This window comes from Propithecus coquereli, unplaced genomic scaffold, assembly GCF_000956105.1.
Source record: "Propithecus coquereli isolate 6110/MARCELLA unplaced genomic scaffold, Pcoq_1.0 Scaffold120, whole genome shotgun sequence".
Classification (NCBI taxonomy): domain Eukaryota; kingdom Metazoa; phylum Chordata; class Mammalia; order Primates; family Indriidae; genus Propithecus; species Propithecus coquereli.
In genome coordinates, this window is record NW_012136081.1 from 3,269,334 (window position 1) to 3,282,512 (window position 13,179).

At 55.8% G+C, this 13,179-nt stretch overlaps 1 protein-coding gene across 1 annotated transcript in view; it reads left to right on the top strand.

Annotated features, from left to right (window-relative positions):
- The first annotated feature begins 1,540 nt into the window (after window positions 1-1,540).
- SHANK2 (SH3 and multiple ankyrin repeat domains 2) overlaps window positions 1,541-13,179 on the top strand; it is a 491,107-nt gene continuing 479,468 nt past the window's right edge. Inside the window, exon 1 of the mRNA XM_012665629.1 lies at window positions 1,541-1,921. Coding sequence (XP_012521083.1) covers window positions 1,715-1,921 — 207 coding nt within the window. The 5' untranslated portion in view covers window positions 1,541-1,714. The remainder of the gene's footprint in view (window positions 1,922-13,179) is intronic.

Below are 13,179 nucleotides of genomic sequence, written 5' to 3' on the forward strand. Positions count from 1 at the left end.
CCCGGTGGAGAAGGGAGGGGGACACTTTTGTAAGTTTACCCCCTGCTTTGAGCCCATCGGGGAGGGAAGCGAGTTCATCTTGCAGCTGCCGATTCTCAGTCACCGTCAGCTCGAAACAGTCCTCGTGCCAACGTGGCATCTTCTGGGGTGGCAGACTCTGCTACCTACACTTCTTCCGCCCTTCCTTCTTCACTTCCGCCATGAAAGATTTCCAACACACAGAGAGAGAAACATAGGGAATAATACAGCAAACACCTGTGTCCCCAGCTGTATCAAAGGTTAACATTTTGTCATATTTGCTGGAACTGTTTCAAGGAAGTAGATGGTTCCACGCAGCGTGGCAAGCTCTGCCATCCCCCTCCTTCCCCCCGAGAGAGAACCCTTTTCCTGAGCTGAGCATTTACCTTTCCGGTCGACTGCTTCCACGCCATGATGCCAGGTGAACGTGTCCATGTACAATGTGTAGAATTGTGTTGCATCTTCCTAGCTGTTATCTACACAGACGTGATATTCTGTTGTTTGAATTATTCTGCAAATTGCTTTCCTTTTGCTCAGTGTTATGTTTTTGGGATTATCCATCCGTAGCTTGGGTTCATGCATTCACAGCCCTGTGGAGTTCATGGGAAGAAGAGACCACAATTTATCAGGCACTCCCAAGATGATTAGGGTGGCCGTAGGACCCCATCTGCCTGGGATAGCACTGTTCTTGCAGGGCACAGTCTTATACATCTTCCCGTGTACACACGCCCTTGATCTCCCTTATAGAATTTATGCAGAAGTGGAATTGCTGGTCTGACGTAGCGCCAGGTCCACGTGGCACCTCCACCAGGCCCCTGGCACCCCCAGTTCAAGCTAACTTTTATCTGTCTAGACCCCCTTCCCACAGAGATGGGGTGTCACAGATGTGGTCCCCAAATAGCGGGCAACCTGTTCTCAGAGTTCTGTGTCCTTTCAGTGGTCACTGAAAGCCCCGGTCCATGGTGGCTTCAGCAGCCTGCCCTGGGTCTTTGCTGGGGAACTTCCATTGCACTTGACCTTGAGGAAGCCGCATTTCCAGCTGCCCCCACCTCGTGGGGACCCCGAATCTCCTGGCTTCAGCCTGCTCACGACTTTGGGCTCCTCTCCACTTTTGGTCCCAGAGATTCTGTCATTTCTGAGCCTGGCCCTGCCTTTTTGTTCTATTTTTACACGGTACCTCTCATTGCTCTGTGCTTGAAGCAGGGGGGTTATTATAGCATGAACTTGCCACCACTCTGACCCGAAGCCGCATTCCTTCGTCTCCTGCAGCTCTACCCTCAAAGGAAAACAAAAGGCAGCCTTTTTTCTCACCTTGGGAAGTTTCAGACAGCCCCGGCGGCCCTTTGGCTAATCCTTGTAGTCTGTGGTCATCCCCAAGGTTAGTCTGGGCTCCTTTTAAACGCCGGGTTTCACAGCGCAGAGGCCAGAGCTCGCGGGGTCTCCCAGGGTCCCGGCTGCTGCAGCTCCGGGCTCAGGCCCGGGGAGGAGCAAGCGGTGCCAGCTTGTTGCTGCCTTCAGGGTCCTGTCTGCACACACAGGTGGCCTTGGGCCGGCGTCACACCGATAAATACGGAGTGTGAAAACGAGCCCACGCTCCTTCGTGTGCCAGTCTGCACCACGTCCCTGGGTTGTCTTGAGTTTTCACATTCCCTCTTGCCTGTGTTCTTCCCTCTCCACCCCGCAGACACGGGCAGCCATGCCGCGCAGCCCCACGTCCAGCGAGGACGAGATGGCTCAGAGCTTCTCCGACTATTCCGTGGGGTCGGAATCAGACAGTTCCAAAGAAGAGACCATCTACGACACGATCCGGGCCACTGCGGAGAAGCCGGGCAACGCCAGGACGGAGGAGAGCCAGGGCAACACACTGGTGATCCGCGTGGTCATCCAGGACCTGCAGCAGACGGTGAGCCGCGGGCACTCTGCTTCGCTCTGTCTCCGCCCTTTGCTTCACGTAGGGCGATGTCCCTTGTGGCTCAAACGCCAGAGGGTGCCTGCGTTCCCCCCAGACACGAAGCCCCAGCCGCTCTGGGCACGCTGTGCTCCTGCCTCACTCCAAACCTCTGCCCTGCCCGCTCCACCGGGCTCCCTGCCTTTCCCCGCCCCCTTCCCTGCCTGCTGCCAGCCTTGCGTCATGTCCTCCCTGTTCCCACCTCGGTCCACAAACATCCATTGAGCACCTGCTGTGTGCCAGGCCTGTGGCTGGGGCGAGAGACACAAAGGAGTGTTTCAGAGCCTCGAGGAGGAAACCAGGGTGGTAGGCGCACCGGCCAGCAGGGCCTCTAGCACCGCAGTCGGTGTGGTCTCGGGCCCAGCCCTGCCTCTTCCTAGAACCTGAACTCAGCCGTGCTGGAGCCCTGGTGGTCTGTGCTCCCCCACTTCCAGGGGTGCAGCTCTGTCTGAGCAGCCTTACCCGAGTTGGTGCTGGCCGGCTCCCCAGTGTCACCCTGGCGGCCCCAGAGCCCTCAGGCTGCCACTCGTCACACTGGCCATCCCGGTATCTGTCCCTGTGGCGCATTCCCTGTGCTCGGGGTGCCTGCTGGGGGGTTTGCCTCCCTGGGAGGTCAGGTCAGGGCGGAGGCTGGGTCGGGGGCTGGGCCCTGCTGGACGAGCGACTCAGATGGATGGCCGTGGACGTGAGGTGCGCATCCTCCAGTCACACCACTGCGTCTGTCCTCGGCTGGCACACGGCTCCCTCAGCACGTGACTCTGCCATTGTTCCCTGAGTTTTCTTCTTAGCATCATCGGGGCTTTCTGATGAAATCGGAAACTGCTCCAAGCAGAGTTGAGCGCTTCCAAGACAACCTTTCTCTCTTCCAGCCTCTTCCTGGTCCCATGAAAGGCTAAATTCCAGGGTGGTCCTGGGATGCTCCTTGTTGGGGGCTTTGCTGGTCCAGGGGCATCGGGCGTTTCTCAAGGCCAGGGACGTGAGGCTGGGTCGTGGCACTTGTTAAAGTTCACTTGCTCAGTGTCAATGACGAGCCAGGGTCTGTCCTAGGCGCTGGGGAGGGAAGGCCGACGACGAGTGACCGGTGGTTCTGTGTGGGGGGGGAGGGCAGTCCAGGGTGGGGGATGGGAGGGAGTGGGTGGGGTGATGGGGAGGGGTCTCTGTGGGGCTGTCAGAGGACCCAGCTGTGAAGGCAGAATGTATGGAAAGGTCCCTGTGATGCAGCCAGAGCATGGTAATGGTGGTTAAGGGGTGGGGCCTGAGGTGGGGGGTGGGGCTTGAGGTGAGGTTGGAGTTGGGACCCGAGGTGTAGGGGGACCCGAGGGTAGGTGGGAGGTGCACCAGCCTCTGCAGATGAGGAGAGGAGTTCGACTTGCGCTGTGACTATGTAAGGAACTGTCAGAGGCTTCAGCCCAGGTGTGCTAGAGTCTATTAGACAACACGTTATTCCGTCTTCTGGTGTGTCCTAGTGGAATTTGCTTCTTCCCATTTAAGTCGTGTTCAGTTAGACACAACAGTATTTAGGATCCTTCGATCCCATGCGCTGGGGATGCAGAGATGGATGCTCCGCCCCCCAGCATCAGACAGAGGAAGGCGGTGGCTTTGGGGCTGAAGAGGCATCCGCAAGTTGCTGTGGGCAGAGGGTCCAGAGGCCGGGGCGTCTTTCCCTGTGTGGCCTTGAAGGATGAGGAGCTTCCACTGGGGGGAGGGCAGGGCAAAGGAGCCTTCCCGTGGGGCCCTCCGTGAAGGGGGATCTCTGTGTGCAGAGGAGGGAGCAGGCCTTTATCTTCTGCCTGAATGCACCAGAGCGAGCTGGGTGGTAAGCCACCCAGCAGTGTCCCCCTCGCTTGTGGCAGGGACGGTGCCGCATGCACTTCTCAGTCAGAGGTGCACGCAGAGCCAGAAGCACAGAACCGACGTTGGGGGTGGCTTGCAAGCATGTCGGTGCCGTCTGTCTACCTGCAGGCAGGGTGGCGGGAGTGGGGGCGTGGGTGAGAGGCCCTCTTGCTGCAGAGAGAACACGGTGGCCGCCTGAGAATTAGAACTCAGACGTGCCTGGGTGAGACTCTTGACCCCCGTCTGCATATGTGCTTTCTAGTCTCCTCTGTGGATCTCACTTTGCTGGGTTAAAGGAAGTGGGAGAGGTGGGCTGGTGGTGTAGACAGCTCAGAGGTGCTCACGGTGGCAGGCCCAGCACCTCCGCCCGCCCCTTTGACCTCCAGCCCAGGCCAAGATGGGGAAGGGACCCCGAGCTGGGGATCAGGACAGACAGTGGCCCTGCCTCCCGGCCCATGTCCCCCTCACTTTGTGCCCACCCAGGGTCTCGTCTCTTCGCACCATGGAGATGCTAACGGACCTCCTTGGTTTAGCATCTCTGCAGGCCGGGTCCCAGCAAGGGCTGAATGTGTCTTCTCTTCCCCCACTGCAGGCAGTTCTCGGCCCAGCGGGGACCCTCTGCTCAGCGCACCCGCTGGCTCTCTCTGGGAGGAGGCACTAACTGGGCTGAGGACGTGGTGGTGCTGACACTTGTCCTCGAGGAGCGAGATCAGCCAAGTGGCTTCACCTTTTAGGGAAAGCTTGGGGTACCTGCCCCAGAACTGATCTGGTAACACTGCAGGCCCCAGGGGCCACCCTGGTAGCACTGCTTGGCTTTTCGGGAGGGTGGGTGTGGTGTCTTGGTGTTCTCTCTTCTTCCTTGTCATTCAGCATCTCTTACAAAAGCTATAAACGACTATGATAAGGAATTTAAGTACTGCAGGAAGGGACCAATGCCAGTCCCAGACATGGCGGTCACATTTGGTGCACGTCATTCCGACAGCCCTGTCCAGACGGCCGCAGGTCGTGCGGGATGTGCGTGCGGACAGGACGCGCTGGTGGTCGCAGGCGCAAACCACACACGCCATCAATATGTGAGCATCAGTAACGTTATTTTATTTGAATAGAAAAGGAGAAAAAGACAGCGAAGGAAATGCTCAACTTTAGTAATTGGTTGTCACGTGAGAGACCATTTCCAAGTACGTCTGTAAAGTAAAACGATTATGAAACACCAGAAGGCTGGGATTTGTTTTTGTTTTTTATTGCAGTTCTGTCCCCACTTTGTTCTCTTCCTGTATTACTTGGGGTAAATTAGGGCAATTGTTGTCCTAAACAGACCTCCCAATCTCAGGCTCTTGACACATAGATGTTTTATTTCTTTGTTCTCAGTCCTTCAGGGTTGGCAGGGTGACGAGGTGGGAAGTTCTGATCCACGCAGACATTCAGGGACCCAGACTGCTTCCACTCGGTGGCCATGCTGTTCCCTGGAGCCCTGGAGTCCTGTGTGGGGTCCTCTGTGTCTGCCTGGAAGCTGAGGGAGGGAAGAGAGAGAACTTAGGGGGCTCGTCCCTTCCCCACCCTCCCTGGCTCCCTCAGGAGGCTGGAAGGACAGGTCAGCTCCGAGCCCAGGAGTGAAAGGACAGCGGTTTGGTGAACAAGTAGCTGGTTGCATGCACACGTGCACACATGCCCCGTCTCTTCCCCCACCTTCTGACTCTTGATGGGTACGGAGCTACTTGCAGGGGGTCACCGTCCAGCACACTTAGTGTCCATGGTGCCTCCCAGGACTGGAGTCGCTTCGTCTCCTTCCAGGGGTAAATACCCACTGCCAGCCTTTGCAACGGCCTTTGCTTTTTGCAGTTCCTTATTTTGTTTTGCCCCTTGATTGGATGGAGTTAGATGTTAGGAAGAGGGGAGAGCTTCCTTAGTGAACGTGTAGTCAGTCCTCATTGTTTGCAGTACTTGTGTTCTATAAAGTCACCATGGACACTGGCGTAGAGAGTACTGAGCCATCGCTCCTAGGGTCCCCTAGGGTTAGGTTCTGCAAGCCTCTGATCATGTTTCGACAACCAGTCAATGCATAGTCTTATTTTATGTGTGCTTCTGTTTAAAGGCACCTAATTTAGTATGTACTGTTGATATATTAAGGCTGAACTCACAGCCAACACTAATGTCACTCACGCCTGAACGAAGCTTCTCTAACACTTGCGTTTCACGTAGGAATACTGTGGACGCTTCGGCACTTCCTTGGGGCCCTTGTAAATGGTGAGATCACCAACAGAAAGCACAGGAAGTGTGAAAAATGTGTCACTAAATAGACTCCAGTGACGACGCTCGTTTACAGCATGAGCCGAAACAAGGGGCGGAGCAGTGCCGTGTGCAGCCTCACGTTTTTTGCTGCTTTGTGCGTGTCTGTAGATGATCACGAAAGGGTGTGAAGTATTGATTTGGGGGTTACGAATAGTAGGCGCGTCCCCAAATACGGCATCTGTGAATAATGAGGATTGACTGTATTTTGAAAATGTTGACGTTTCCCCTTCAGCTCGAATGCTCTTTGTTCTGTTTCCTGTTTCTGAGTCCCAATTCCCTTTCTCCTCCTGTCCGTGGGGGTGTTGGATTATCTTCTCGCCCTGAATATGGCTTTGGGCACATCCGAGGCCACCCAACTTGTTTTCCCATTTTGTAGATGACTGTTTTGGGGGAGAGGGGACTGGATTCCTAAAGAACTGGCTTCAGTCTGCCAGCCCAGGGAGTGTTTGGTGATGGTCATTCCGGGTTTTTCCTAAAAAAAGCTTCCAACCTGCAGGTTCTGTTTGTCCTTCGTTTTAAGGAAATTTTCTTGTATTACTTTTTGGATGGTAATTATTCTCATATTGGTTTTCCTTCTCTGTCATCTTTTCTTGAATTGCTTTCATCGCTTTTAATTGCCTGGCACTTTCCTATTTGCTGTGATTTTCTTCAGCCTTTATTTATTGCGTTTCAGCTGGATCTGTTCTGTTCCTTGTAGTTCCGAATTTATTGCAGCCGTGTTATTTTGACTTTGTATTTGTTTCCATAGCCGTGAGCACACTCCCTTTTTGAAAATTATTCTTTCGAGTTGTGGTTTGGTTAGTAGGCTTTGGTCGTCTTATTCTCCTCCTTGGCATAAAGCATTCTCGGGGACTTTCTTCTTTCAATCGCAGTGTGATGCAGACCAGAGACGGGTGTGATGTTTGCATGCCGTCTTCCGTCTTCCTTCCCCTCGTTCGTTTCTGTTTCTGTGCTGCACCTTCGTTACTTTCATGCCGAGTTTCCCCATCTTGCTCCAGTTGATTTCTCGCAGCTTGGTCTTCCTGTCTGTTCGGATGCGTGCGAGCGACTTTGCCTTGGCTCCCTCGTAAAGCTGGGTCTGGCGATCCGTTTGCCTTTTTTAGATGAAGAGGCCCAGGCCTGGGGAGCATTGTATGGATTTGGCAGGCCTGGGCTCCCTTCTTCTTCAGTGGTGTCCTACATGCTCTGCGCGGGACTCACCCTCCGTGATCGGGGAACTGTCTCGTGCTCGCGGAGGGACACCCGGCCCCGTTTAGCTAGGAGCCCTGCCGGGAGGCTTTCTCAGTCAGCCAGCCCTGCTGTCCCCTCCTGTCTCCCTGGTCCCTGCCTCATCCAAGGAGGAAGAGGGAAGAACCCCGTGTTGCCATCCGTCCAGATTTAGGGCCTGGACTTGCGTCCCTCACTGGTACCAAACGTGGAACGAGGGTGCAGCCGGGAGTATCCCCACTAGAGTCTGCTGCTCTGAGAGCTGAGACGGGTGTTTCTGGCTTGGGTTGTGCCCATTTTCTACTTAGGATACTTTTTGGGGTGCCTTTTATATTTTGGGTCCCTTGGCCCAACCCTCCTGGCTCCTGGATGCTGCCCCTCTCAGTGACAGAGACACCTGTAACTGCTGTCAGTTTGAGCCTTCCTTGCACTGCGGGGTTTTAACTGTTCAGTTCCGTGTCCTGGTGTTGCTCATCGATAGCAGGGGGAGGGGCGGGAGGACTGGGAAGCTCTCCTTTTCGGTGCCAGACCCCAGGGCTGGCAGTCCAAATTGGGAAGTCAAAGGGAGTGGCTTATGTTGGGTGCTGACCCTAACACAGTACGTCCCCGCGGGCACATTCCCCACGTGGGGAAACCAGCGTCCTGCAGCCGCAGCTGTGCTAAGAACTTCCTGACGTTACCATGTGCCAGACACTGTGCTGAGGTCTCTGCGTGCATCGTTTCCTGGAGTTCTTGTGGCAGCCTCGAGGTAGTAGCTTCTGTGAGCATTTCTGTTGGAGCATGACACACCTGTACAAAGGGCGTGTGTCTTCAGTGCCAAAAGGGGACACAGTGTGTGACCCACAGCTAGATGGAGAAACAGATGTCAGCCGGCCCCCCAGGAACCCCTACTTCCTCCCTCCCAGTCACTGGGTAGGTTTACAGACGTTTATAGATGGGTTCATGAAGGACTGAGCTCCAGAGCTAGTGAGAGGCAGAGCAGGCGTCTGGGGACACACGCCCTGGGCCTCGGAACCTGCTGGAAGGCAGTCCCAGGATGTGGCGTTGGGTGCGCCCACTGCCTGCCTGGCACCTTCGCCTGACGTGCATCTGCGGGTTGAAGTCACCGCAGGAAGGTGCCAGTGGGGTGGCAGCGTGTGGGAGACAGCACCGGGCCACCGTCGTCCTGGGGCAGATCGGAGTCGGGTCCCCCGCTGTTCACTGAGGGCCTTTGGGTGAGGATCTGCAGGTCTCTGAGTCTCGGTTCCCATCTGCTGGGGGGAGAAACCCCACTTGTGAAGTGTTAGGTACACAGCGAGCACCGTGAAGTGTCTGTCCCATTGTCCTTCTCCCAGAAGGGTGCCAGTCCTTCTGCTGGCGCTGTCCACACTCAGGAGGCTCCCGCAGCCACAAAGGCCACCTGAGCCATCGAGAGGCTCCGTCGCAGCCAGGGCGAGGCTGTCGGGAAATGAGGGAAGATTCCTCCAGCGGGCTGGGTCGTGAGGGCGGCTCAGTGCGGCCAGAGCAGCGGCTGTCCCTGCTGAGAGTGACTGACAGACGACACCTCCTCCCCAGGCCTAGAATGACGACAGTTCTTCATGAAAGGAAGTTGAGAGTTCCTTCTAGGGGTTTAGTCTACTCTCTGGAGCATGACTGTTTCTGGAACCTTCTGCAGACCACTTCTCTTCACTTTGTTCAAAACAAACGAAGCCCCTGGAGGCTGCGACCAGAAATCCCACGGGTGTGAGCTGTCAGCAACAAAGCAGACATTGTTCCCACGTGAAGTCCCTTGTGGGGTTGTGTCCTCTGTGTAGTGGGGACACAAGACAGTTCCTGGAATCCTGCCCAGAGGAGCAGAGCGGGAGCTGCCGAGCGAGTTTGGCACCGCGGCCCCGTGCCCGCCCGCCAGGGACGGTGACCGAGGGGCTGCCCTTGAGTGACTGCTGTTTCCGAGCCTCACCGCCCCGGAGGGACCGAAGCTTTACGCCTTTGAGGGAGAGCCTCCTGCAGCCCCCACCGCGGCATGCTCAGGTCGGGCAGGCGGGCTCACCAGGCCGCGCGGGTATGGCGGTGGGCTTTGGCCATGTGGGGGGCGTCTCTCTGCATCATCTCAAGTCAGCGTGTGCGCAGTGCTGGCGCGACATGCAACTTGGGATTTTAAAAAAGCGGCCTGTGCCAAAATCGATACAAACCGTGGTGAGCCCTGTTATTTATGTTTCTGGAGGAGCGGGAGCGAGGCTGGCACTGAGCTTAGAGCAGTTGGGGCTTTAACCCGCGCTGAGTGTCCCACCGTGAGCGGAGCGCGGAGGAAAATACGATGGAAATGCAGCACCCCCAGCGCCCCCTCGGGTCTCCTGGGGTGTGTACGATGTCGGCCCTGCGTCCGCCTCTCCCCGAGGATTTGCACCCAGGGCTCAGCTGAGGCTGTCAGCCCAAGTGTCTGAGCGAGCTGACGGGAACGCGGGGCCTGGCCCTCCTCTGGCAGAGGCTTCAGGAGAACGAGCGTCCCCTTTTATGCTTTAATCGATGCTTCTATTCATTAAATAAATGCATCTTCAAGTTGGATATTTCATTTAGGAAAAAGCGTTTCAGCCACTACCTGATCCCTCGCAGTTTATTGCCATCCCCTCCCCCTCCCCCTTTCTCTCTGACACACGCACTCAAAGCCTCCCCCACCGCCAGCAGCAGCCCCCAACCGGCCACGCGGGGGTGGGGGTCTCTGCCCTCTCGTCCCAGTGCCTGCCCCGCCCCCTCGTTGAGCACCGGCCTCAAGTGGACTCTCGGCTACGCTGGATTCTCACGTGACCTTGGCCCTTCTGCTTGTCGTTGAGGGTCAAGGTGGGACTCCAAGAGCAAAGTGGTCTGGTCTCCTCCTCCAGGTTTTAGTCCCCTTGTGCTTTCTGTAGCAGGCATGTTACTGTCACATCTGCTGTTCGTATCTGGGGTTTCCTGTGCTTCTGACTGTAGGAGGCCCCCACCGTCTTGCAGTTGTCGCACCCTCCTCTCGTCCCGTCCGAGTCAAGGCCCTACGGTCGGCCCCCCATTCTGCAAAGACCAGCGGGTGCCACCGTCGTGAGAGAGGGACCTAGAAGGCCAGTGTGGGCAGGGTTGGTCACTTTCCAGAGCTCTGTGTGAGCGCTTTGCTGTGCGTGTGTCTGTCTCATTACTCTTGGCCCCTTGGGAGGTGGAGCTGTGTGTCTCCTTCCAGGAGCGAATGGAATCCACGCTTCCAGAAAAGTGGCAGCTTGGGTGGCCATGCATTATCAGTGGCAGCCTCTCAATTCTGCTTCAAGAAGGTTTGTCCTTGACTCTCCAGGGTGGATTTTTCCAGGTAAAGCTGGCTGTGGTCGGTTTCCCTTCTGCTGCGTTCTCCGTGGTGTCTTCTGGGTAAGCGGTAAGTGACCAGCAGGGAGGCTCTGGGCAGAGGAGGACACTCACAGTGGCCGGTCCCAGCTCCCTACAACCAGAGCCCCAGCGCCCAGCCCCGGCTCCTGTCTGTGCCTCACCTTGCGTCCCAGCAGGACTCCTTTTTCCGGAATCCCTGTATCCCCTGCTCCATCCCTGTGCTGTCTGCTCATCTCACACCCTGCGGCTCAGGGACGCCCCCTGACCCCCCACTGCAGGTGGCCCGGCTCTCTCCTCCTCCCGCACCCAGGACCCTCTCATCGCCACTTCTGTCCCAGCGGCGTCCACGGCCACATCTCCGGCTGTGACTTCCCGTCTGGGGGCCGGACCTCATCTCTCTCTCGACACCTTGTCAGCTGGGGGCTCAGATGCTCCTCAGCTCACATTGAGCAAAACCGACGCCATGGCCCTGCCCTTCCCTTCTCTCTGAACCCCCACACCTGGCTCTGCTGTCATTTTTCTCTCTTGGGTAGTAGTTACCTTTTTAAAAAACAAAACCAAATAAACAGAAAGCTTTGTTGAGTTATAATTTACAAACCATAAGATTCACTTACTTTAAGAATACAAGTCAGTGATTTCTAGTAAATTTGCTGAATTGTGCCGCTCTCACCCCGTCCAACTGTGGATGTTTCCATCACCCCGAGAAGCTCCCTTGGGCCAGGTCGCTGTCAAACCTGTCCCCGCCCCCAGCCCCCGAAACCGCCAGCCTGCTTTCTGCCTACTGCTTGTTGCTGCAGCCGTGTCCTGTAAGTGGGTTGTGCGGGACACTTGTGGCCATTCGTGTCTGGCTTCTGGCGCTCAGTGTGGTAGTTCTGAGGTTCATCCGCATCCAGGCGGTTGTCAGAACCACACTCTTAGTTGTCGCCGAGTAGTGTCCTGCCACACGGGCAGGTCACGTGCTGCTAATCCATCCTTAGCTGCTGGTCAGCGGGTTGCTCCCCCTTCTTGGCTGTGAGGACCTTTGACGCAGTTGTTGGAGCAGAATGCAGGAGTCACCCTCTCCCCAGCCACCCCGGCCGTTCCATTCCCAAGTCTTGTCGTTTTGCCTTCTGATGCCCTGCTGAGCCTGTCACCCTGTGCCCGTGTCCCCACCCTCCCCCCTTACCATCATCCTTCTCTCAGACGACCAAGACTCTGTCCTCTCAGAGGTTTTCCATACGACGCTGGGGGCGATTGTCACATGCACACAATTGCCACCAGGTTGTGTACAGCCCTCCTGTGACTTCCCGCAGGTCTGAGGATGCAGATTGCATCCTCCCCGACCTGGGCGGACCCTCCCGAAGACTTTCCTGGCTGCTTCGCTTTTTCTCGGTCTCTTTCTTCACAGATGTGGGTTCACAGTTAAGCGCCCGAGGGACTCTGGGTCAGTGTCTCTCTCTGAGGGCGTCTGTCCCATCCTTGTGCCCTGTCCGCTGGTGCCGCTGAGTGGACACTAAATGTCTAGCTACAGAGTGAGTGAATCGTTAAGCCCTTGCCTCTGTGGGGTGAGGAGGGGACAGCTAAGCTGAGCCCTGGTTGAGGAGCCGTCAACTTGGTGAAGGTCTTTGCCCAGAACCTTCCGAGCAGAGGGTGTGTGCAGGGGCGGCCGGTCTGAGCAGGAACGAACTTGGTGCGTTGAATCAGAGGAGGCTGCAGGCTGCTGGCCGGAGCAGGTGCACCTGGCAGGGGGAGGTAGGGGGGTGTCCAGGTGTGCAGAGTCACAGCAAGAGGCTGTGATTCTGCTCGTTGGGCAAAGGTTTGGTACAGAGCATGTGACCTTATTTATACTTGAAAAGCATGATTTTGGCTTCTCTGCAGGAAAGAGGGAAGGAAGTAGGAGCTGTTAGGAGGCTGCTGCGAGAATCCAGGGAAGTGGGGTGGGGCTGGGAGTGCAGGGAGAGGTGGAGACCCACGGACGGTTCCCGACCGACTTCACCCCTACCAAGAGGCCCCCAGAGGCTGGGGAAGGCCTCAGATCTTGGTTTGATGCTTTTAAAAGGCTGTCTGGTTTTTCTTTAAATTTAGAGAAAATTAGAAATACAGAAAAATATCAAGAATAATATGATAAACACTAGTGTATCTGTTACACAGAATCGACAGTTGTTAACACTTTGTCATTGGTTAATCATAGGATTAAAACGTTACTGGTACGGTCAAAATCGTCCTCATCCTGTTCCCCCAGTCCCCTCTCCTCAGAGGCCAACGCTGCCGGGAATTCAGTGTGAACGTCTCTGTCTCCTGTTGCCCTTCTGTACGGGTCAGTTATCGCTGTGTAGTATTGTGTTGGGTTAAAAAGAGTATATACTTTTTCATATTGGGCATGCCATTCAGAACTTGTTTTTTTTCACTTGGCAGTATGTTTTTGAGATTCGTCTTTATTGATACTGCATTGATATTATTGATATATTGATATTATCCACCCATCAGTCATCCATCCCTCCTCCCTCCATCCACCCAACCATTTCTCCATCCATCCGCTCATCCTTTTGATTACAAAAATAATGTGTCTAGGATCTCTGGGG